The following is a 25,707-nucleotide window of genomic DNA, read 5'->3' on the forward strand; positions in this document are numbered from 1 at the left end:
TTACTTGAGATTAGATTTTGATTATTAAGAGAGGAATTAAGGGGATTCTTTTAAAAAATGGAAATGGGGGCTAATGTTAATTGTGTCTGTTAACTTTTACTGGACTTTTGCTGGTTAGTAAGGAGAGCTGAGAATGTAGAAATGGGTCTGTATAAAATGGGATGAGCTATGGAATGAAGATGCATTTGGTTGTACGTATTTTAAGAGACAATGATGAATTGTTAATGTTGAATTTACTTGCTGGGGATGGAAAAGTTTCTTCTTTCTTTTTTTTTTGCGAGAGGACTTTTTTCTGCAGATTTAAAATAATTTTTTACTCATTTTAAAATGATTCTTTATATTAGGTTCCTGTCTTAGTTTTTATTAGTAATCTCAGGTCTTTTTTTCTCATAGAACGCTCAGAACGGAGTTCCGGCACCTTTTTTGGATGGAACCTTGTAGGGTAAGCAAGGCGGGTTGTATGACATGTGTGAGTTCTGGCACCTTTTTCTTTTACAAAAAAAGCACTGGGTATTCTTGAATATCAGTAAAACTTGAATTGTTGAATTATTACTATATAATTCAATACAATTATTGAAAAATAATAATAATAGTCTTATCCTTTCTGGAACACTGACTTCTTGGTTTGTTCTATGCAGTGGAGATGACAGATTGCCGGTTCATTTATGCCCAACTACACTGTTCAAGCTTTTTTTTTTTTACCAATTAAGAACCCTCACCGATTAATCCTTTTCCTGACAGAAGAAGACACTGTCCAATTTATTTTCACGAGAAAGGCTGCAAAGGAAATTGTGAAGGACAGCTAGGGCAGCAGCGAAACGTACAGCTAATAAGAAAGGCAGTTGTAAGACGGTGGCTGTACCAAGATTTGCAAAGATGACTTCCTTTTTTTCCCCTTTCTTTGAGGTTTGGGCGAGGCGCCCCACGCCCTCCCGCTTCTCCACGTGACCCCCTCGCTGTCAAGGAAGCTTTTTCCTCCATTCCCCGTAAATATCCGAGTCTTCCTCTAGATTAGTAAGAGCCTGAGGTCTTGAGATGAGTGGAGAGGAGAGAACGGAGCAGGTAAGCCCATTCCCTCCCTTCTCCGTATCTTAATTAGGGTCAGAGAGCCTTAGCAAGCCGCGAGGACAGGTCCTTTCCGTAACCCAAGTAACCTGGTTTGAGAAACAACCGAGGAACAACGCGACCCAGTCTGCCTCTCCGCGTGCGTGAAGAGATTGTTGCCATCCCGCCCGTTCCGCGGCTCTACCCCAAAGGGATGTTCATCCGGAGGGTGTTTGCAAGTATCGGAATCGGACATTGAAGAAATGGTGGCTGGAAAGTGGCTAGTTTGGAAAGCACAACTTTCTCGGGGCCAAATTATCATCGTGCGTCTTACAAGCCTGATCAGGCGTCTTCAAACTTGGCCCTTTTATGACTTGTGGACTTCAACTCCCAGAATTCCCAAGACAGCGTGCCTGGCTGAGGAATTCTGGGAGTTGAAGTCCACAAGTCATCAAAGGGCCAAGTTTGAAGACCCACCCCCCCCCCCGACCTAATTTATGGCGTCCTCTGTACTCTCTGACCTTGGTTATTTACTTGCAGAGGGTGTTTTTTTTAGTGCACTAGGTAACCTGTTCTGAAGACGTTACCTAGTCTGCTAGGAAATATCTACAAGCGATAGCCGAGCTCGGAGAGCACCAAGGACTCCATACTTCAAACCTTAGGTACCTATAATCTCTTCTATTAGAATGTTGTTGTATTGTAGAGGACCACAAAATAATTTCTAAAATTAACTTCGTTTGTTCGTGCTTCCACCTTCTCTCCCACTTTTTGCCATCTTCATTTATTACACACTAGTACCGATGCCTGAACAATAATATTCTTTTAATCATTTGGGTACTGTGTGCATCTTTTCTGTACTTGTCTTCTCACAATACCCATATCTATACTTCACTCTGCACTTTTCTGGTCTTCGTGATATACTAAAGCCCTAAATTAACAAGCTCTTTAACTTCGTTATTGAATTAATCCTTTTTCTGAGATGACACAGTACTTTAGAAACTGACCAAATTATGGGTGCACACAGCATGTTAAGCCACCAAGGAAACAAACCAAAATGAATTCTAAATAAATTCAGTACAGTATATTATATGGGTAGGTTAGTTAAATTAGGATTTATGTTAATCTGATCCCTCCTTCCACTTCAGCTGGAAGATGTCTGGCTTGTAATTCTTTAAGGTAGGGGTCTTCAAACCTGGCCCTTTTATGACTTGTGGACTTCAACTCCCAGAATTCCTCAGCCAGCGTGCCTGGCTGAGGAATTCTGGGAGTTGAAGTCCACAGGTCATAAAAGGGCCAAGTTTGAAGACCCCTGCTTTAAGGTCACATCAAGCCTTCCCTTCATTCCTAGCTCATAGCCAAGGCCAACTAATTGGGTTTTTCCAGCTTGATGTGAAGGTTGTATCCTGCACCTTCTCCCTCCACCAGCCTTGCTATATGCCCTATATACTGGTAGTCCTTGCTTCATGACTCTAATTGGAATTGGAATTTCTAAATGAAGCAGTTTCATGTGATTGCTATGCTCACCTGCATTTCAGCTGCCCACACCCACCTATCTCCCCTCCCCCCTCTTTGCTCATTTGGCTGTCCTGCACTGCACTTTGCACCTCCATGTCTTGCATCCACCATCCTGGCCGTCCTTGGGAAGGCCTTGCACACCCAATTGCAAAGGGCAGGCTGGGCACCTCTCATCAGCAGCAGGAGAAGGAGGAAGAGAACAAGAGGCAGCTGGGGACAGCAAGGGCAGTGGAGTGCATGGTGGAGTAGTGCAAGGTGTAGGGCAGAGTGGCAGAGGCAGCAAAGTGCAAGGTGAAATGTAGGGTGGCAGGAGAGGTGGAGCGCAGGTAGCAGAGATGGCAATAGCAATAAGCACTTAGATTTATACACCACTTCACAGTGCTTTTGCAGCCCTCTCTAAGGGGTTTACAGGGTCAGCCCATGGCCCCCAACAATCTGGCTCCTCATTTTACCAACCTCGGAAGGATGGAAGGCTGAGTTAACCTTGAGCCGGTGAGAATCGAACTGCTGGCAGTCGGCATAATTAGCCTGCAATACTGCATTCTAACCACTCCGCAACCACGGCTCATTGTGATGCAGGACAAAATGCTAGGCGGCGAGAGGCGGAGGAACACAGGGAAGCCAAAAGGGCAAAGGTGGGGTGATTAGATTATGGTGGAAACCAAAGCACACCCAGTGGTTGTAAATGAGGGCAGGCGGCCAAGTGGCCAAATTTTGATCATGGACTGGAGGAGCGCTGTAAATGCTGTAACTTTGAGGATCAGCTAAAAGTACCATTCATGGAGCTCTGCTGCTGAACAAATGGCCATCATTTAAGCAAAGAGTACCCATATGCCACTCTGGTGTACTAATGATTCATCAGGAGCTGGGACCGGCTCAGTTTCTACGAGTTGCTTTCAGCTACTGTAGAAAGCTCTTTTCTCTGGTCACTGCCAACTTTCCTCCATGGATGCCATCGCTGGACTGATTATTCCCTGAAAGAGGAGCTGCAGCAGCAGGAAAGTACAGTAGGGGATCTTAAGGGCCACTAGACCAGGACTCCTCTAAAGTGCTTGCATTGTCTGCCACTGTCTCTGCTTAGAGCCTTGGTTACAGTGGTTAGAATGCAGTGTTGCCAGCTAACTGTGCCAACAACCTGGAGTTCAATCTTGACGGGGCTCAAGGTTGACTCAGCCTCCCATCCTTCTGCGGTCGGTAAAATGAGGAACCAGATCGTTGGGGTCAATACGCTGACTCTGTAAACTGCTTAGAGAGGGCTGTAAAGCATTGTGAAGCGGTATATAAGTCTAAGGGCTATTGCTATTGCTAATCTTGGGGTTGGTGTTTCTATCTGGGAAGGAAAATTGGCTGTTGCTCAGAATTCTTAGAAAAGCCCAGGTTTGCTGCTTTCTCCACCAATCTTGGCGGGTTAATTGCAGTGAGATTGCTGGAGCAAGATTTACATTTAAACATTCTTATTTATTTGAATGTACGGTATATAGTGCCCAACTCCAACAGAGGCCTGAAACCACTGTTCTCCCTATTTGCGGTAGTGGCCTCACCCACAGTCCACGTGAGGGAGAATGATTCAGGGTTTTCATGCAGGCAGGGAAATCATCAACCGCTCCCCCTTAAGTTCTCCAGCAGTAAATTGCTAAGACGGCACCACTGTCCAGCCTTGTTATTGAGGCAGTGGAGCAGAGCAAATTATGCTGCCATGATCTTGTGCCACTTCATGAGCTGTGGAAAGCACATTAAACAAGCTGTCTGTCTGGATACGTGTGTGTGCCTATAGTCACCTAGGATTTTCTGGCACCTAATGCTGTGCAATTCCCTGCACTCATGTCATCTCCTATGGATACTAGTGACAATGCTTAGCAGATTTTTGTTCCCTTTGATGCCTTCAAGTCAATGTTGACTCTTAGTGACTGCCTGGACAAGTCCCTGTGGTTTTCAGAAGCAGTTTGCCCTTGCCTGCTTTCTAGGGCTGATTGAGAAAGTGACTGGCCTAAGGTCACCCAGCTGGCTTTGTGCCTCAAAAGTAAAAAAGGTAAAGGAGTCCCTGTGGATTTTACTGTGCCAGTCGTTGTCAACTATAGGGAGCTGTGCTCATCTCTGTTTCAAGGCCATCGAGCCAGCGCTGGCCAAAGACATTTCCGTGGTCATGAGGCCAGCGTGACATTGTGGAGCAATGTTACCTCCCCACTAAAGTGGTACCTATTTATCTACTTGTATTTGCATGCTGTCAAACTGCTAGGTTGGCAGGAGCTAAGGCGAGGACGGGAGCTCATCCCATCCCATGGTGCTCAGGTCTCTAATCTGGGCAGCTAGCTTTCCAGCTGCCAAGTCCAGCGTCTTAACCACTGAGCCCCAGCACCGCCCCTTTGTGCCCAGAGCAACAGTATAACTCCTGGTCTTCCAGTATGCTAGCCTGGTATCTTAATCAATACCCCAAAATGGTTCTGCATAACAGATATGGGAAAACAAAAACCACATTAGTGCAGTTACACAACTTTGGTGTACAGTACAAATTGTGATGGTGCAAAATGGTAAATATCTGTGTTGGGATATGATCAAGTACACCCCAGATTTCTCTGTTTGAATCTAGATGTTACATGCAGGTAGGTAGATCCCATCACTGGTATCATAATGTTGCAAAGCTCATTTCATCATCTATCTTTCCCTTGCCTTCTTCAGCTGCAGACGCATATATCTTATCATGTTGGAAACCAGGATTTTAAAAAAAAACAACCTCAAACATTTGCTACCTGGACATGGTTTTCTTTGTGTGTGTGTGTGTGTGTGTGTATGTGTGTGTATATCTAAGATGTTATGTCTTTTCTTTTTGTGTGTGTGTGTGTGTGTGTGTGTGTGTGTGTGTATCTAAGATGTTATGTCCATTAAAGGCAGGGCTTTTTTTGTCATAGAACGCTCAGAACGGAGTTCCGGCACCTTTTTTGGATGGAACCTTGTAGGGTAGGCAAGGCAGGTTGTATGACATGTGTGAGTTCTGGCACCTTTTTCTTTTACAAAAAAAAAGCACTGATTAAAGGCATTTCTTTTAACAAAGAAATGGTATTCCAGTAGAAATAGATTACATGTTTAGCTCACGTGCAAGAAGAAACAAATACTATGTGCCAAAGTCACCCACCCAATGGTCTAAGTATTAATCCCGCTTCCCTATTTGCACTATTGCTGCTGAGTGAGAAGCAGAAATGTAACAAGCTGAAATTAAGCAGCTAACTTCTAATTTTGATTTGCACAACAGTTCCTCCGAGCAAAAGAGGGGGAAAATGTGGACACGCTGTTTCCAGATTCAAGGGAGGGAGAGGAGAGAGAGAGAGAGATTCTGATTCTGATTATTGCAGTGCATTTGGACCCAAGTAAACCACACAACTTCGTGCTATATTTAGAATGAGAGATATTGGCACCAGAACTTCATTGGCAGCAACATGCAAGGGTTTAGGGCACTTGAGGCAGATTTTTAGCAATCAGTCATGTGTCTGTTAGCCAACAGCTGCTCTTGGACAGCAACTTCCAGAAGGTTCCGACTTTGGCTGTGTCCCCACGTGAGTTGGTTACCTCATTCGGTCTTAAAATGCTAGCCCACTGAATTAGGTTGCAGTCTTGATTCCAGGTTCTCCGCCCTGTTACGAAGAACTCCTGTCTAAGTTGTGTAGTGTCAGGTACCCATTTCTTGTTACTTAATCTGTTCCCCAAGTTCTGGTTAGCCCATAGCTAATTTATGAACTGTGTTGCTCTGAGAAGGCAAAAGACACAGTGCTTCTGAAGCCAGTAAATCAGTGTAGGCAAATTTTCCTTCCCAACATGTGAGCGAGCAGTGCATGCGGATCTAAAGCCCTTAGTATAGGGATGGAAAATCCTTCCTTTACTGTCACTGAGTTTCATATGGGTCACCTATGAGCTGTAAAGTAGTTGATTGGCTCTTCCTCGTTATGTGGGAGATCTTTTCATAATTGCTGGTACTACTTACGTGAGGAGGAAGCATCTAATTGCTTTATCCATTTGTTTCATATATTGCAGAATTATCTCTTTCTGGACAAATAAAAAAGGTCTTAGCTTTTACCTGTGGGGGAGGCCTTGAAAACCCGACCAGCTTATGAAGGGGGTTAACCGTAAAGCTTTTATTGTCAGTGTAGGTCGGGGTAGGCAACCTTGGCTCTTTTATGACTTGTGGACTTCAACTCCCAGAATTCCTGAGCCAGCCATGCTGAGGGAAAAGGGAAAGGTTTCCATGCTGAGCTATGCTGGCTCAGGAGTTCTGGGAGTTGAAGTCCACGAGTCATAAAAGAGCCAAGGTTGCCTACCCCTGGTTTAGGTCAAAGCTTGTCTCACAGCAGGATTAGCCAATATTCAACTGGTTTTATTTTTTAAAATATTCCTAGGCCCTGTTTTATATCTCCTTAAAGCTTTTCAAATCATGCACTAAGTTTCCTCGCCAAGGTACTTTCTCATTAAACCCCCACCCCCATCCCAAATAATATACTATATTTGTATAATACCTGTGCTAGGTTTAATACATCTAACCTACCTCTTAAACAACTAAAGCAAACAGCTAAAAGTGTTGCCGCCTCCTTCCCTCTTTAAAATGCCGCTGCTTTGGCCCTTAGAAGCTAACATCTTTTTTTAATTATTTTTTTCCAAAAATCCCCATTGCCAATTGTTTATGACAGCCTTGTTTGTACAGTGGGAAAGGGAATTTGAAGGCGTTTAGCTGAACCTGAGATACAGCACACACACTAAAGAAAAATATTTGTAAATTCCTGCAACATATGGCAAAAGAATTTAGAAAGAATGTAGAAATGGCTTCTCTGAAAGGAAAGTGAAATTCTGAGAAAAGGTCACAATTACGACACCTTCCTTGTTTACTAAATACACTGAAATACTTTCAGATTTATTATTTTATTGGGATTTCATCTTCACAAGGAAACTCCTTAGTTTAAACAATAGTGTCATGAGCAAAAGGCATTCTGATGTGGAATAAAGGTGCAATTACTATTGAAGGTTGCTGGAAAAAACCCCAAGAACTTTCCTGAAACGCTTTAGTCACGTAGATTATTGCTTCTGACACATGCTGCTAATATTTATTTTGTGACTCATAATAATCCATGAGTTATATAATAATTCTCGTGATACCATAATTCATGTTTTAATGTTTCCAACCTGGAGGAGTGAGGACACTCTTCTAAACAAGTTGTGACTTCAAGAGCTTTTCCATTTACGGCACATACCCACAGTATTTTTTTTAACAAGGTAAGACCAATTTTATTTCTGATATAAAAATTTACTTATTGCTATAGGATAACCAGTGCCTGTGCAAGCTAATTATTGGCCAACTTGTGGGTTAAATGGCCATATATGATTTCTTTGGGACCTTTAATTCCTTTATCGCAAACTAACTAAAAAATGCTCCTTTTGAAAAGTTTACATTTATTAAAATATAACTTATAATGCATTTCACAGAATACAAAAATTAAGGAACGAGTGATGGATGTGGTAGAGTGGTGTCCCCATTCTGTAATCACTAGAAATACTGTTGTATTTTTTTTAGTATTTCTTCAAAAATAGAAAATCAATGGGAATAAGAGCCCTATTGCCGTTATTTAACATGCCAAATAAAAGGAAGACAAGTCGCTTCAAAATAGAAGTATCCTGAAATGATTGGAGAGTGTTGCTTAGCTGTTTTTGTTGTATCAGTCTTTCCATTAAGACTGTATCTCCTCCTTTAAAATACTAGTTTGGTGTAGTGGTTAAGAGGCATCAGGCAAGTAAACTGAAAGAGAAGGAATTCTAATTTCAATCTCAAGCACAAAGCCTGTTGGGTGACCATGGTCAGTCTCTTTCTCTCCCTCCCCCCCACTCTTTACATAGATAAAGATCTGATCAATGCATCTGTGTTTAGATGTTGCTATATGATGTTAGCAAATTTCAGAATTGGACCGAAATTAGGCCATTCTCAGGAGAAAGCGTCTCATGCTTGTTATCTAAGGAGGGTGCCTCAGTATAACAATTGATGAGACCAGCTCTGGACAGCAGTCTTCTAAATTCTTAGGTCTGGTTTTAAGTCAGCTGTTAAAGAAGGTGAAATAATAACTACAACCCGATTGTAAAGCATTGGAGCTGATCCCTTGCCTTCCCCTGCCAAAATGTTTTAATTTGCCTTGTAAACCGCCCTGAGTCCCTCGGGAAAAGGGCGGTATATAAATAGAAACAAATAAATAAATAAAATATATTCCTTGGAATTCAGATCGACCTGCCAATCTCTGCTCTGTTCAAGAGCTTGAAAGACTCAAGGTTTGTGCAGATGGTGTGAGCAACCACATCAGTGTTTAGATGGTGCTCTCTTAAAGACGCTACTTTAGACTTCACACACTGTGCTTCCCTTATATTTTAAAACAGAAGACACCTTTCCACCATGAACTCTGCCTCCTCCACACCTTTTTGATTGTGCTAGAAGAGAAGGAGGTGTGGAGTATAGCAGCAGAAGCACCAGCAGCAAGACAAGCAAAGAAAAGGAAGGGATAAAGCACTTATCCATCTTAGGTCTCCTGCTTCAGGTATTGGCTGTTCGGCTTTAGCTGGTGACGCTCCAGATTGTAGTGCTGACTGTGAACCTGGTGTTATGTATTGGGCTTGTGGTATCATCACCACGTGTGTTGCTGGACAGCTAACGGCTCCCCAGCTACCTAGACAGGCCGTCTCCGGTCCTGCAATTGGTCAGCCCCAGGCGGCAACCGCGGGTTCAATCCTATTGGCTGCTTCCGTAGGGCTAGGCTATATATTGTGGCCGGGTGCGGCTCAAGCTCAAGTACAGTTCCAGCGAGAATAAAGAATGAGTTTCTCTGTACTCAGCCTTGTGTTTTCATTCCTGCTCATCAGAGCCCACGGCTTAACACCTGGCATAGCAGAATTGTGTAGTTTGCTAAGTCAAATGGAGACGCACTCCCCTGGTGTCAGTCAAGCTAAGGTAAAGGTTTCCCCTATCCAGTCATGACTGACACTAGGGAGCAGTGCTCATCTCCGTTTCTTAGCTGAGGGAGCCAGAATTGTCCAAAGACATTTTCCACAGTCATGTGGCCAGCATGGCTATACGCTGAGGCACGCAGAACATTGTTACCTTCCCACTGAAGTGGGGCCTATTCATCTACCTGTGTTTGCATCCTTTTGAACTGCTAGGTGGGCAGGAATTGGGGCAAGGAACAGGAGCTCACTCCATCATGTGGTGCTCGGGTCTCGAACCCAGACTGTCAGTTTCCCAGCTGACAAGCTCAGGGTCTTTAACCACTGAGCCATTGTGCCCCCTTTTATGTCACGATGCGAAAAAAGAAGGAAAAAAAACAGCGAGCAAGTGAGATGTTGAGAATGGAACAAGATCGTCTTGTTATGTTTTTAAAATGTTTTATCCTTCTTGATATTGTGTTTTAATACAGCTGAATAAATGTACCTTCAGGCTTATGAGGGAATTGGGTGGTAGGGGAGGGGAAGCTGCTTGTGTCTTGAGATACGAGCACCTGACTTAAGATCTTATTTCCTTTGTTATATATAACATAATTGTAATCATTCGTTATGTAAAATGCCACTATAATCTCAATTTTAACCCCATGCTATTGGCTTTGTTTTGTGTGTAATTTAAGCAGCCTTGTTCTCTATTTTTTGTACTCTCACAGTTCAGATCCTTTCAAAAGTAGCTGCCCACAATGGTGGATAAAATGTATGGCATTCCTCCCCACCTAAACAACAATATGTTTTTATATTTTGTCTGGATAAGTGGATAAGTTAATATTTGGGGGACATCAAAAAATACATAGATCGTAGTGAGAAAAATAGAGACAAGGGGAAAAAATGGAATTGAATGGTAATAGCAGGGCTTTTTTCCTCATAGAATGCTCAGAATGGAGTTCCGGCACCTTTTTTGGATGGAACCTTGTAGGGTAGGCAAGGCAGGTTGTATGACATGCGTGAGTTCTGGCACCTTTTTCTTTTACAAAAAAAGCACTGGGTAATAGTAATTTGCATCCCATGTTTCCACCCAGCAAAAATATTCATAGCATCTAAAAGCACTATAAGATACAGAAATGTTTAAAGAACCTGACTGAAAACATAAACAATATATGTGAAGATTCTCAGTCACCCAGGTCATAATTTTCTCCAAAGTGCTTTTTCCAAAAGGCAACTGGACTGTTTTTTTCCTTAAGGTAGATGTTTCACTTCTCATCCAAGAAGCTTCATTGGTTCTGGCAGGATGGTGGGGGTGATGGAAGAATTACTTCTGACAAGATTGGGGGATGGGACTGGAAGTATCACATTTCATTTAAGTCATCTGGTTACCAGAAATACGATCCTTGCAAGCCCCCCTCTCCAATCCTGTCAGAACTAATCCTTCCATCGCCCCCACCATCCTGCCAGAACCGATGAAGCTTCTTGGATGAGAAGCAAAACATCTTCCTCAAGGCAAAAACAGTTCAATTGCCTTTTGGAAAAACAACTTTGAGATAATTAAATAACACACACACACAAACACACACACACACACAGCATCACTAAAACAATTAAGAAGGCTAAGTCAGAAAGCCAAGTCTGAAACCCTTTCCTAAAGGAGATATTAGTAACCAGGCACAATTCCCGAGAGAATGTGCTACATTATTTGGGAGTGACTCTGGATTAAGTATGTTAGAAGAAAATAGATTTTGGAGTTTGGAGGAAGAACGTTGCTATGTATGGGATTGCCTGTATATGTGTTTCTAGGAATAAAATTGGTTGATTTCCTTGAGCTTTCTGATCTCTGTGGTGCTTTGTAAGAATGTATGTGGTCTGTGACATCACTAAGCCATGATTTGTGTCATCACTAAACTCTGCTTAGAGTCTCAGGCTCCTGAAATGCAGGAGAACCTCTACAGCACAGCAAATCAAGAATCATGGGGGTTAATCTAATCACCGGAGGATATTAATTAGTACTTCTTTTAAACTAGAAGAGTAGAAGGACTTGCTGTCATTTTATCCCCATGTTCAGAAAAACTCAGCTCTTCCTTGGACCCTTAGCCTGCCTGCCTTCCTTAAATCTGGACTGAGACAAACTTGAGTATGGCAGGAAGCTCTTGATGGTAGGATAAAAACTTAATGACTAGAGCCTGGATGTAGTTAATACAATCAGCCTGGACAATTTAATCAGTGGCGTAGCGTGGGTTGTCAGCACCCGGGGCAAGGCAAGTAATTTGCGCCCCCTAACCCGTGGATTTTAGCACTCGAGTCTCTTCCACTAGATTAGTTAAAGAAACCCTTACCCCCTAAGCACATGTATTGTTTGTTATGAAAATACTGATGTAATTAAAGTAAAATGCATCTAATGCGCCCCCCCAGATGTTGCACCCGATGTGGCCGGCCCCCCCTGCACCCCCCACGCTACGCCACTGAATTTAATCATTTCGGCCAACATTAGCTTTGGGAATTTTGGCCCCTTTACATAGCAGGCCAAAATTCGCTCACAGTGTAACTTAAGTCCTCTGTTTCTTTTCAGTGTTTTTCTGTGAGTCCCCTTAGCCAGATTGGCAAAATTAGGAGAACTGCCCCACTGTCTAAAGAACGTAAATGTATTTCTTTATATAGGTGCACTTTGCCAAAGGTTGTACATTTGGGATTGTTCTCCTAAGATGGGAAAGCATGCTTGTGCAGCTACAGCTCACTCTTGGTTTCCCATTGCCCTGGAGGACCAAAAAGTCAATTAATAGGAATCCCTGCAGTTGCAAGTAGCAACAGATGAAATAGCCATGAAGGTAAACTGATTTCCATTTTCCCCCCCCATGAGAATTCATGTCCTGCTAGCTCCTGATTTCTCTCTGGAAACTAAACCAACAAGGTCTGAATGTGGAGTCCTTGATGCTCTCTGAGCTTGCTTGTTTTCTTGCAGATGTTTTTATTACCCAAACTAGGTAAGCTCAACGTTGATGATGTTACCTACTTTGGGCAATGAAACGTCTGCAAGAAAACAAGCAAGCTCAGAGAGCACCAAGGACCCCTCGTGTCAATCCTGAGCTGCAAATATTCTCCTTTATTAAGTCTGAATGTAATTGGGTTTCCTGAATTTATTTCCACCTTCCCTAGACGTATTGATACTCTTGTATAAAGACTTGTAACTTGTGAACCTGGCTACATTAATGCAGTGATACTGTACAGAGAATACGGAGAACCCGTAATAATCTGAAGGAATTACAGATCTCAGCTGTTCAGCCCTTTCCAAAAATCGGAATAAGCATGTAAAGTTGTCCCTTAAAACACAAAGCGAGGGCGTTTGATTTTCACCTGATGTTAGTGTCACAACATCTAGGACTTGTGAGCATGCTTAGAGAGAGCAAGGCCATCAGTGTAGCAAGCCAGTGGTAGTATACCATTTCTACAAAATGAAACACCTGAAGAAAGAAAGAAACAGTTCTGTTCAATTGTTCTTAAAAGTATTTTAAAATGTATTTGCAAATCCCTTTGCTGCCCACAATGCTGTCAAACTGAAGGCATTTCTTTAAGACACATGGGTGTACTTTCATAAATTAATAGAGGAATGCAAAACCTGAGCATTGTTAAATACAAAATTATTCTTTTTGATGAATTTTGGGAGTAGAAGGAGTTTAGTGAACTTCCTGTTGATAGGTAAATGAAACTCCCTGAGGCACACACATGGGAACAAGAACTCAGTAGAACAAGCTCCTGTAGTTGTTTTCAGAAAAAAGTTGCTGTTGTTTTTTGTTGTTGTTGTTGTTAATTGCGAAGTCGTGTCTGACCCATTTTGACCCTATGGACAACATTCCTCCTGGCCTTCCTATCCTCTACCAACTTCTGGAGTCCATTTAGGCTCACGCCTACTGCTTCAGTGACTCCGTCCAGCCACCTCATTCTCTGTCGTCCCCTTCTTCTCTTGCCCTCAATCTTTCCCAGCATTAGGCTCTTCTCCAGTGAGTCCTTCCTTCTCATTAGGTGGCCAAAGTATTTGAGTTTCAACTTCAGGATCTGGCCTTCTAAAGAGCAGTCAGGATTGATCTCCTCTAGGACTGACCGGTTTGATCGCCTTGCAGTCCAAGGGACTCGCAGGAGTCTTCTCCAGCACCATAGTTCAAAGGCCTCAATTCTTTGGCGCTCAGCCTTTCTTATGGTCCAACTTTCACAGCCATACATTGCAACTGGGAAGACCATAGCCTTGACTATACGCACTTTTGTTGACAGGGTGATGTCTCTGCTTTTTAGTGTGCTGTCTAGATTTGCCATGGCTTTCCTCCCCAGGAGCAAGTGTCTTTTAATTTCATGGCTGCAGTCCCCATCTGTGGTGATCTTGGAGCCCAGGAAAATAGAATCTGTCACTACCTCCATTTTTCCCCCATCTATTTGCCAGGAATTGAGAGGGCTGGATGCCATGATCTTGGTTTTCTTAATGTTAGGTTTTAAGCCAACTTTTACACTCTCCTCCTTCACCCGCAACAAGGAGCTCTTTAGTTCTTCTTCACTTTCTGCCATTAGAGTGGTATCATCTGCATATCTTAGGTTATTGATATTTCTCCCGGCAATCTTAATTCCAACTTTTGATTCATCTAGCCCTGCCTTTCTCATGATGTGCTCTGCATATAATTTAAATAGGCAGGGTGACAGTATACAGCCTTGATGGACTCCTTTCCCAATTTTGAACCACTCAGTGGTTCCATGTCCAGTTCTCACTGTTGCTTCTTGTCCGGCATATAGGTTTCTCAAGAGACAAATAAGATGGTCTGGTATGCCCATCTCTTTAAGAACTTGCCAGTTTGTTATGATCCACACAATCAAAGGCTTTAGCGTAGTCAATGAAGCAGAAGTAGATGTTTTTCTGGAACTCCCTAGCTTTCTCCATGATCCAGCGTATGTTGGCAATTTGATCTCTAGCTCCTGTGCCTCTTCGAAATCCTGCGTGTACTTCTGGTGGTTCTCAATCCACATACTGCTGGAATCTAGCTTGTAGGATTTTAAGCATAACTTTACTAGCATGTGAAATGAGAGCAATGGTGTGATAGTTTGAACATTCTTTGGCACTGCCTTTCTTTGGAATTGGAATGTAAACTGATCTTTTCCAATCCTGTGGCCACTGTTGAGTTTTCCAAATTTGCTGGCAAGTTGAGTGTAACACTTTTACTGCATTGTCTTTTAAGATTTTTAATAACTCAGCTGGAATACTGTCACCTTCACTAGCTTTGTTGTTGCTCAGCTTTCCTAAGGCCCACTTCACTTCACATTCTAGGATGTCTAGCTCGAGGTCAGTGACCACCTCATCATGGTTATCAGTGACGTTAAGCTCGTTCTTCTATAGTTCTTCTGTGTAATTTTGCCACCTCTTCTTAATCTCTTCTGCCTGTGTTAGGTCCCTGCCATTTTGGTCCTTTATCATTTTTGCATGAACCGTTCCCTTCATCTCTCCAATTTTCTTGAAGAGATCTCTAGTCCTCCCTATTCTATTGTTTTCTTCTATTTCTTTGCACTGTTCATTTAAGAAGGCCTTCTTATCTCTTCTAGCTATTCTCTGGAATTCTGTATTCAATTGGGTGTATCTTTCTTTTTCTCCCTTGCCTTTCGCTTCCCTCCTTTCCTCAGCTATTTGCAAAGCTTCCCCAGACAGCCATTTTGCTTTCTTGCATTTTTTTTTCTTTCAGATGGCTTTAGTTGTTACCTCTTGTACAATGTTGTGAAGCTCCATCCATTGTTCTTCAGGCACTCTGTCTATCAGATCTAATTCCTTAAATCTATTTGTCACCTCTACTGTATATTCAACAGGGATATGATTTAATTCATATCTGAGTGGCCTAGTGCTTTTCCCTACTTTCTTCAGTTTAAGCCTAGATTTTGCAACAAAAGCTCATGGTCTGAGCCACAGTCAGCTCCTGGTCTTGTTTTCACTGACTATATAGAACTTCTCCATCTTTGGCTGCAGAGCACACAGTCAATCTGATTTCTGTGTTGACTGTCTGGTGATGTCCATGTGTAGAGCTGTCTCTTGGGTTGTTGAAAAAGAATGTTTGCGATGACCATCGTATTCTCTTGACAAAAGTCTGTCAGCCTGTGCCCTGCTTCATTTTGTACTCCAAGGCCAAACTTGCCTGTTATTCCGGTTATCTTTTGGCTTCCTACTTTAGCATTCCAATCCCCCATGATGATAAGGACATCATTTTTGGTGTTTGTTCTATAAGGTGCTGTAGGGCTTCATAGAACCGGTCAATTTCATCCTCTTCAGCACTAGTGGTTGGGGTATAGACTTGGTCTACTGTGATATTGAATGGTTTGCTTTGGATTCGAACTGAGATCATTCTGTCATTTTGAGGATTGTATCCCAGTATTCCTTTTCCTACTCTTTTATTGACTATGAAGGCTACTCTATTTCTTCTGAGGGATTCTTGCCCGCAGTAGTATACCTGATGGTCATCTGAATTAAATTCACCCATTCCTGTCCATTTTAGTTCGCTGATTCCTAAGATGTCGATGTTCAGTCTTGTCATCTCTTGTTTGACCACGTCTAGCTTTCCTTGATTCATGGATCTTACATTCCAGGTTCCTATGGAGAAAAAATCTTTACAGCATTGGACTTTCCTTTCACCACCAGATACATCCACAGCTGAGCGTCCTTTCGGCTTTGGCCCAGTTGCTTCATTCTTTCTGGCACTACTAGTACTAGCCCTCTGCTTTTCCCCAGTAGCATATTGGACGCCTTCCAACCTGAGGGGCTCATCTTCCAGCGTCATATCATTTTGCCTTTTGGTACTGTCCATAGGGTTTTCATGGCAAAGATACTGGAGTGGTTTGCCATTTCCTTCTCCAGTGGATCACATTTTGTCAGAACTCTCTGCAATGACCTTTCCGTCTTGGGTGGCCCTGCACGGCATAGCTCATAGCTTTATTGAATTACGCAAGCCCCTTCGCCATGACAAGGCAGTAATCCATGAAGGGGTGTTGTTGTTTATTTCTTTTATTTTAGAAATGTTATGGCACCAGGGTGTAGGAGTGCTATGGTGCGTTTTATTGTAATTTCTCCCACTCCTACTGTATATTTCTTCTCTTCCTCTCTAGGGGAAAAGAAAGGCAAAGTCTGTTGTACTGTACTTACAAAACTGCCCCTTCAAATGTGATGATGTAATGAAGCCAAGAAACTTGCCTTAATTATTTAAGTTCTAGAGTGCTAGCCTTTGTCAAAGCGCCATGGGGACCTAGTGGCAAAAATGCTCACCTCCCACTCGGTAGGTTGAGAGTTCAATCCTAGGTAGCAGCAGATATTTCTCTCCTAAGGGCAAAGAAAAAAATATCTACTGCAAACTCCGTGTGGTGTCAGGAAGGGTATCTAGTCACCCCAACTCTACCCCTAATTAAGGGATTACAGGGCTGTAAAAAGGGAGGTTTTTTTAGTGCTGGCCTTCATCAGCCTTAAACCCTTTATTCTAGATACCTTCAGTAACTTTCACCCTCCTAAGTTAACATGGGGAAAGGACATATTTGCTATGGTGAATCTGTAACCAAGTATGCTCAAAGGAAACCAATCAAGGATGCACTTTAACTATTGTTTTGTGTTCAAAATGTTTCTCGGTTTTATTTTTAAATCGTTTTATTGCAGAAATTTAATTTAAAAAAAATGTTCCCAATATTACAAGGCTGTGTAGAAATGTGGTACGTAAACCTTTTCTATATAATTTGTGATGCATTCATGTGGGGAAAAAATAGCTAGAATACTAATTTGTTTATTTAAGGTAGAGGTAATATAACTTAATGCCAATTTCCTGGTTTTTAGAATGAAAAAAAATGACATACAAAGTTTTTTAAATAAAATTTGTCTTCAGTGTGTGACCTTCAGCTTTTGTGTGAATTTGCTAAACAAATAATAATGTGTTCTGTTACTAATGCACCCTTAGGTTAACCGGTTCAACAACATCCGTGTGAAGAGAATTATTACTGAAGAATTGAAGACAAACACATCCACCAGTTTTGTTCTGCAACACTGTGACTGCAATGTCCCGCTTTTAAGATGGGTTCTTCAAAGAATAGGAAGTAACCTGACAAGGGAAGCCCAGGCATCCTCTTGGTTTAGACAAAGCATACTAAATAGACACCCCGCTACCTAAATCACAGCTCAACATGGCTGAGGTAAGTGTTAAAAGATGAATATTTCTCTTTTCATCTTTTTTGTTCTTCTCTCCCATCTGGCCCTGAGAATTCTCTGAGGGGGATGATTTTGAGGTGCCATGAAAGGGTAGACAATGGCCATGGTTTAGTCTGTTTACAAAGGGAAAAAGGAAAGTCTTAGGCTGTCTTCTCAGGTGATGTTGGGTTGGCTTTAAGCACTAGTGATGAAAGATGTCTCATAGGTGTTTATCTACCTTTTTACCTATAGAGTAAAAATTCCTGGGCAGGGTGGATTATTGAAATACGTCATTATTTAGTTTTCTAGTAAGTCTATATTTACGATTGTTATGAAATCAGGGTCAAATAAGAAGAACAAAGTCCAGATTAACAGTTGCCTAGGAACTATGTAGAACTCCGGCCTTGGATATTGATAGGTGAATCATTGAACCAAAGTTCCTTTGCGAAATCCCCAGGAAACACTGCATAAGAAATTCTAGCTTGACTTCCTGTTTGGGATATCTTTCTCACAGAGTGCTGTGTGTGAATTAGATAATGACTGACAATGACTTTCTGCCTTCAAATATACTAGAGGTGGATTAGTCCCAGGACATGGATTAGAAGTACAGAATAGATCCAACGTATGTTTGCATATTATGCTAAGGTCTGCTTTGCTTAAATATGATGTACTGAATAAGCCAGACTTAGTTGAGATTTTATGCCACTCTAAATGTCATAAATGTCATTGTCTGTGTTCATGCCACAAGCCAACGGTCCATGTTACGGCATAGTGCAGACATGTCAAACACAAGGCCCGGGGGCCAGATCCGGCCCACAAAGTGGTTTCATGAGGCCCGCGAAGCCACCCTGGAAACAGTGAGCGAACGGCCCCCACTGCCTTGGCCCTGGCCCAGAGACCCTCCTTCTGCCAGAGACCCTCAGATCTGTCCCATTCCTGCCCAGGCCCCCATAGGCACCCTTGATGCAAATGATGTAGAGCTGGCCATGCCCACCCAGTAGGCCATAAGCACTCTAGCCACGCCCACCCAGTAGGCCACGTCCACCCTGGCCATCCCCACCCGGCCCCCTGAGGGCAACCTCAATGCTGATGTGGCCCTCAATGAAATTGAGTTTGACACCCCTGGCATAGTGTGATATGTGCAGCACTGTTTGGAAGATGATTGGACAAAAATCTGTATGCCTGAATTGAACCACAAAGTAGAAATATTAATATAGGGCAGATGAGCAGAATGGATCAGCACAATCTGGTTCAAAATCACATTCCTCCCCTTATCATGAATAACGTTCAGATTATTATGCTGATCTGTGTAACGTAACTCATCACTATAGCATCCAGCGTACTTTTTCAGATTGACTGACTTTTTCCCCCCCACTTGCTGTTTTTTATTTGCCTGGTAAAGAAATCCTTGTGTGACCTGTGGTCTCATTTTAAATAATCATAATAAAGGCATTAGCTAATTGTGGGTTTTACACAAGAAGTTACTGCCTCTCAGACATGGTCCTCTCTTCATATTTATTCCTTTGTGGAAGTGCAGGGTCAAGGGAAAGACATGAAGTTAATGCCTGGGGCAATTCTATTTTCATATCTATTTCAGGAGGAAAGTGATGAGTACAATTTTAGTATGTGGTACCATTTGGTACTGTGGTTAATCGTCATCTTTTTATGGCGGAAATGGAGAGATGGAGAGAATTTAGATGAAGTGGATCCCGAAGGGAAATACTTATTTATCACTGGTTGTGACTCTGGATTTGGGAAGCTGGCAGCTATGACCTTTGATAGGCGAGGATTTCAAGTGATTGCTGGTTGCCTAACTGAGAAAGGAGCAAAGGAGCTGAAGGAGGAGTCGTCGGCTAACCTTCAGACAGTGCAGCTGGATGTGACAAACTCAGATAATATCAAGCAAGTAGCAGAACAAGTTAAAAAGGAAGTAGGACAACGTGGTAAGCAATTCAATCCTTTTCCGGGATGTTTCTCTCTGCCTACTAAATACAGAGTGGAGAAGTGAGCCTCAGCACTTTTATGGGATGCATACCAATGGGGTTATAAACACGAGAGAAATTTTGCTTCACCCCAATTATGTCAAAGTCCATGCTGGTTGGGAATGATAGGAACGGGAGCACAGGAAAAAATAAGATGATGGAATTTATTCTGCTGCTTTTGTTGGACTTCCCCCCCCCCCCAAGGCATTCCAAAAGGCTGGAGTAGGGCTGTTGTTGGCCAGTTTTATGACAATATGTGGCAACAGCAACTATCCTGCCCTAAACCATAGGGAATTTTAAAACTGTCCTCTTCTATGAACAAGATGCCTCTGGGATATGTTTCTGTATTTTGCTAAGCTTCAGCCCTGGCAGTCCAACTGAAACTCTATTAAGCAAAATCCCATTTAATTGAAGTGGTGATTCTGTAAAATGGGCATAAGAATAATGACTTACATATTGCCAACAAATCCACTGTATTTTGTATCTATCGCCTTATATTAAGAGAAATAATTGTTCCTCCCTCTCTTCAAGCTTCATGCTTTAAAGATTACAGAAAAGGATTAACATATCAATTATGTATATTTATTATTGTTTAATTATATTAGAGTTTTAACCCTTTCTTAGTCACCCAGAGTTGCTGTTGCAGTGTGGACAGCCATATAAATTGATTAAATAATTCAGTGGTAATATGGTGTGAACATAACGGAACTTACTTGTGAGTATTTTATTTAGTCTATCCTGCTTTTCCACTTATGGAATATTTGGAACAATAAAGATGTAAAATAAAATTTAAAAGAATGAAAAAATTAAAAACCCAGTAAAATATCTTAACTGTTCTTATCTGCTGAAGGCTAATAGGAGTATATGACCAGTAAATGTTGCATCTTGAAAAAAACAACCTGTCCTATATATATATATCATAATATCTGGGAAAGTTAAAAATCACATAGGTGATCTCTCTTATGTTTAGATTTTAAGCTGTTAGGGGATGTTTAAAGGTTAACACCAATTTCTCAAATCGGCGTTTCTCAACCTCAGCAATTTTAAGATGGATGGACCTCAAATTCCTGAATTCCCCAGCCAGCCAGCCTGGCTGGGGAATTCTGGGATTGAAGTCCACCCATCTTAAAGTTGCTGAGGTAAAGAAACACTGCCTTAAATTGTGTCCAGGAAGCAGTTTGGGAATTGTGCTGGCAAGAAAGAATCAATATTTTTACTGCCAAGCAACTTGCATCCTTGGGCAGCTCCTCCTAACATTTAGCTAGCTTCTCTCCATCTTCCATGTCTTAGTTCTGGCTGTCTGAAAATTTTTTCTCTCCTTGGCCTAACAGCCTTTCAGTCTTGGGCATCTTCCCCTAATCTCTCGTTCAGGATAAACAGTAGTGACAGAGATTTTGCTTTGCCTCTGGAATCAATCCTGACATCTCCAGGAAGGGCTATAAAAAGTTGTGGCAAGCCACTGCCAGTTAATGCAAGCGATACCTGGCTGTACGGACCCAAAGCATCACTTATTATGGCAGCTTTCTGCAGTACTCTTCATAGTAGAACTTGATTTTCAGTCTTCTAGTTCATTTATATCCTTTTAATCCTTTTCAGGATTAAACAGATTATGTGTTGTGAAAACTATATTCCTGGATTATGATTGTTGCAACATTGTGTGTGTGTGTGTGTGTGTATATATATGTATTTGTGTGCACACCCACCTTCTTAATGCTTTTCATAATGCCTGGAACATTATTTAATATATTCAGATATAATAATTTTTGTGGGCTTTGTTCCTTTGTTTCTTTGCAGGTCTCTGGGGCCTTATCAATAATGCTGGTGTCATGGGACCATCAGCACCCACCGATTGGCTGAGGATTGAGCACTTTAGAGCGCCCATTGAAATCAACCTGCTTGGCCTCATAAACGTTACATTAAACATGCTCCCATTGGTGAAGAAAGCCAAAGGAAGAATAGTAAACGTAACCAGCGTCGGTGGCATTCTGTCAATATGTTCAGGTGGTTATTGTCCATCCAAATATGGAGCAGAAGCATTTACCAACAATTTAAGGTGAGACAGAAGTTCATCGTGCCTAAGATTCAATCCAGTCTGAGTTGCTGTAATGTCAGCGTCCTATAGAGTCATTCGGCTTTATGAATGACTCATCTATAAATGGTTCAGCATAAGTGGGTCAAGGCTTTAACATACATTAAAATCTTCACTTACTGGTAAAGTAATGACAAAAGGAAGAATGAGGACAGGAAAAGTCTGGCTTGGGGAGAGGACTGTTTTTCCGAAATCTATTGGAAAAGAAAATGGAAAGAAAATGGCTGTCCCAAGGAAGAAGAGAAAGTTTTAAATATTAAGAAATATCCAGCCTGCCTTAGTGCAGTCCAGTACAATGTCTATGGAGATTGTCGGTCATCCCGGTCATAGTAATCCCAAAGGTGCTTTCTCAGGAGGCAACTAGACTTTCTTGTTTTTCTTTGAAGACGTTTCACTTCAGCAGAGCTGAAGAAGCTTCTTGGCTGAGAAGTGAAACGTCTTCAAAGAAAAACAAGAAAGTCCAGTTGCCTTGTGAAAAAGCACCTCTGGGACTCCAGTACAATGTGCAGACACAGATTCAGCAGTAGCCGTTAAAGGAGGACACTATGTATTAGTCCAGGGGTCACCTGGGTCACCAGGGGTCGCCTGTGGATTGGTACCGGTCCGTGCAAACCAGTGACTCCCCATCTGCAGGATGCTAGCAGCATGCAAACCTATACTCTTTCCGGTGCATGGAAAAACCTCTCTCCATGAAACCGGTCCATGGTGCCCAAAAGGTCGGGGACCTCTGTATTAGACTATGCTGATCTAGATTGTGCAAATCTAGAGTCTTGTAGCACATTTTTTGACAAGCAAATATTAGTCAAAAGCATAGGTTTTCACAAACTGCTGCTGCCATCATCCAATCTCCCATCATCAAACCGTGAAAGGTCATGACTTTTAGTAGCTATTTAATCACATTTGTTAGTTGGACCGGGAGCTACCAAATATCAGCAATGCTTCCTCTCTCTCTGAAAAGTCCTTCTAGTGTAATAAGTTACTGAGTTGCTGTTGACCTCTTTTCTTGTTTTTCAGACAGGACATGAACCCCTTTGGAGTGAAAGTGTCCTGTATTCAACCTGGCTTGTTCAAAACAGAGCTCTCTGACAGAGTCCGGGTCATAAAAGAAAAAGTGGCCATTTGGAATAGCCTTCCTCCCCCCATCCAACGGCAATATGGTGAACATTACCTCAAGGAAGGTAAGCTATAAAATGATTCCAAGGGCCTAAAGAAACTTTGGAGTTGTCAGGGGAATTTGCCCCATCTTGGTTCAGCAGGGGCCTTTGATGCGGTGAGCATTTAAATGCCCTCTTTCCCATTTCATCCATGAGGAAATCCTGTTCTCTATGGCCTCCCCATCTCTCCACCCTTGTTAACTCTCATAACACTATCATGACACTTCCCAAGTTCCAGAGCCCCACAGTCCACCTTCACGGAAGGAGCAGTAGTCTTGTGATTCCGTGTCAGCCTGTGCTCCCAGCAGCTGAGTCCAAGGGATCTGAGGAGGAGGAGGAGGAGGAGGGGTTTGGAGAGCCTTCAGTGTCGGAGGGAGGCTCTGATGCATTGCAAGACTTTCAGTCGCAGGAAGACCCTGGCCCATCCAGTTGTTTTTGTTATGAGGCTCAGCTGTGTGAGAAGGAGGGTTCAGAATCAGAGGAATCACAGCTGAATCTGTTTAGAGATGCTAGAAGCAGAAGGCGGTTGAGCAGAGCAGACCAAAGGAAGTCTAAGAAGCAACTCAGCGAAAGGAGGAGAAGGCATTGAAAAGTCAGTTAATAAAAGGGGAAGGTGTGGGCGGTGCTGGTTGCTGAAGGCAACTGTTCGTAGAAATCCAAAGAAAATCCTGGTCTGTTCTTGCTAATCTTTGACTCGTGTTTGAGGTTTGAATCATTTATTTTTGTTAAGGAAAATATTCTGCTGCTTTTTTGTTTGAAGGACTTTATTATTTGGAACTGTAAATAAATTTGAGTTGGTTTTTTCCAGCCTATTGATTTAAAAAGAAAAAAGGGGTTGTCCTTGAAGTAAACTGGGACGGTCGGAGGCTGGAACAGAACAAGTAGAAGGATCATCACTAGCATCTAGGTTGAGGCTATTCATGACAAACTATTTTTATTTTTAAAAATGGTTTACACTCTGAGTAGCCAGCTGGTCATGTAGATAGTTATTGCCACAGGTGCCTATTCTTTATTTGCTTTCTCAGCTTTTTTAGTGACTTCAGAACTGTGGACTTCAACTGTATGAATTCCAGGCTCTAAAATTATCTAGGTGCTCACTGCCTTTCCTTAGCTGCCACTTTTTATAATAATTCACAACATCTTCTACTATCCCCTATAACAGGGCTAGGCAACCTTGGCTCTTTTATGACTCGTGGACTTCAACTCCCAGAATGGCTGGCTCAGGAATTCTGGGAGTTGAAGTCCACGAGTCATAAAAGAGCCAAGGTTGCCTACCCCTGCCCTATAATCATCACCTTGCTATACTCCTATTCTTATTACTGTAGTATCAGCACAGCTATAGTTGGAAGTTGCCAGAAAATTCTATAAATCATTAGTAAGGACCCCATCTAAATTTGGCATCAATAATTTTGTTCAGCTGCAAGGTGTGTGTGTGTGTGTATGTGTGTATGAAGTGTAAAATACTCTTTCTCCCTCTTGTCCAATCAAATTATGAATATTCTTTGTAGTTTACGAGAACAAAACCATGCATTAATCTGTCAGATCTTGTTAGCTCTATTAGTACTGTATGTATCTGTATGTACTTAATGTAACAATGCAATACAATTTATCTTTACTGCTTCATATTTTAGAATCATAATCATAATGACACCAAACTACTTAATCAAGAGCCTTGAATCCCATTACTGAAAATATTCTCTTCTCCCTTTTGTTCTTTCCCTAGATGCAATAAAGAAAGAAAAATTGGTCAAGCTGTGCCAGAATTCAGACCTGTCACTGGTTGTGAGGTGCATGGAACATGCCGTAATGAGCAAACATCCGAAGACTTATTACAGCGCAGGCACAGATGCTAAATTCTTTTGGATTCCTCTCTCAAAGATGCCCATCTTTATCCAGGACTATGTGCTCATGAAGAACAAAGTTAGGCTATTTAATCCAAACTCAGAATAAGATCTCCTCCTTTGTTTGCTTGGAGTTTCCAGGGGAAGAACTGACTGTACTGTGGCCATTGTTTGTTACCCAGTTCAAATGACCAGTTCACATACATGCTTCGAAAGTTGTGCTTGCTTAAATAATGAAGATAAATACTCCAACGTTCAGGCAAATAAGCATCCAGTAGTGCGGGTGATCCCATTTCTTGCTGGCATTAAGACAATAACATGATCTGTATTGTCTGATGGTTGTTAAGGCTGAACTAGCAGTTGCTGACAAAAATACGCCTTAGGCAATCGATCAGTCAGAACCTGGAAAACTCTATTATGGCAGGACAGTGAAATAATTGTGTATTTTAAGAGCTCATTAGAAAGAAACAAAACACAAAGGCAGTTAAAAGTACTATGTGCTTTGCAAAAAGTGATTTTGCAAGAGCTCAACAGAAGCAAAACAAAATCTTTGCTCACCCTCTGTGTGTGTGTGTGTGTGTGTGTGTGTGTGTGTGTGTGTGAGAGAGAGAGAGAGAGAGAGAGAGAGAGAGAGAGAGAGAGAGAGAGAGAGAGCAACGCAGTGGCAGTTTAAGCTCTTTGCAGAGGATTGAATTCTTGGATTATTGGAATTTTCCCAGAGGTCAAGAGACTAACCCAAGGAATGATTGAAAGCTATATAGGTAGTCCTCGACTTATAATCACAACTGAACCCAAAATTTCTGTTGTTAAGTGAGATATTTGTTAAGAGAGTTTTGACCCATTTTATGACATTTCCTGCCACAGTTGTTAAGTGAATCGCTGCAGTTGTTGAGGTGGTAAGCTGCCTGTTAAGTGAATTTGGTTTCCCCACTGACTTTTCTTGTCAGAAGGTTGCAAA

The 25,707-nt window shown here is 42.0% G+C and overlaps 1 protein-coding gene across 3 annotated transcripts; it reads left to right on the top strand.

The window, feature by feature from the left end:
- Positions 1-1,043: 1,043 nt before the first annotated feature.
- DHRS9 (dehydrogenase/reductase 9) lies at positions 1,044-25,109 on the top strand. 3 transcript variants are annotated; one of them, XM_083350846.1, is made up of 6 exons: positions 1,044-1,062; positions 17,457-17,688; positions 19,281-19,626; positions 21,460-21,718; positions 22,769-22,932; positions 24,632-25,109. In XM_083350846.1, the coding sequence occupies exons 2-6, from the start codon at positions 17,680-17,682 to the stop codon at positions 24,856-24,858; spliced, it is 1,005 nt and encodes a 334-aa protein (XP_083206972.1). In that variant the 5' UTR covers positions 1,044-1,062; positions 17,457-17,679; the 3' UTR covers positions 24,859-25,109. The 3 variants fall into 3 exon arrangements, with proteins under 3 accessions (XP_083206972.1, XP_083206971.1, XP_083206970.1); XM_083350845.1 differs by lacking the exon at positions 1,044-1,062 and adding an exon at positions 8,998-9,116; XM_083350844.1 differs by lacking the exons at positions 1,044-1,062; positions 17,457-17,688 and having other exon boundaries at positions 19,138-19,626.
- The last annotated feature ends 598 nt before the right edge of the window (positions 25,110-25,707 follow it).

The sequence above is a fragment of the Vipera ursinii genome (assembly GCF_947247035.1).
Source record: "Vipera ursinii genome assembly, chromosome: 1".
NCBI lineage: Eukaryota > Metazoa > Chordata > Lepidosauria > Squamata > Viperidae > Vipera > Vipera ursinii.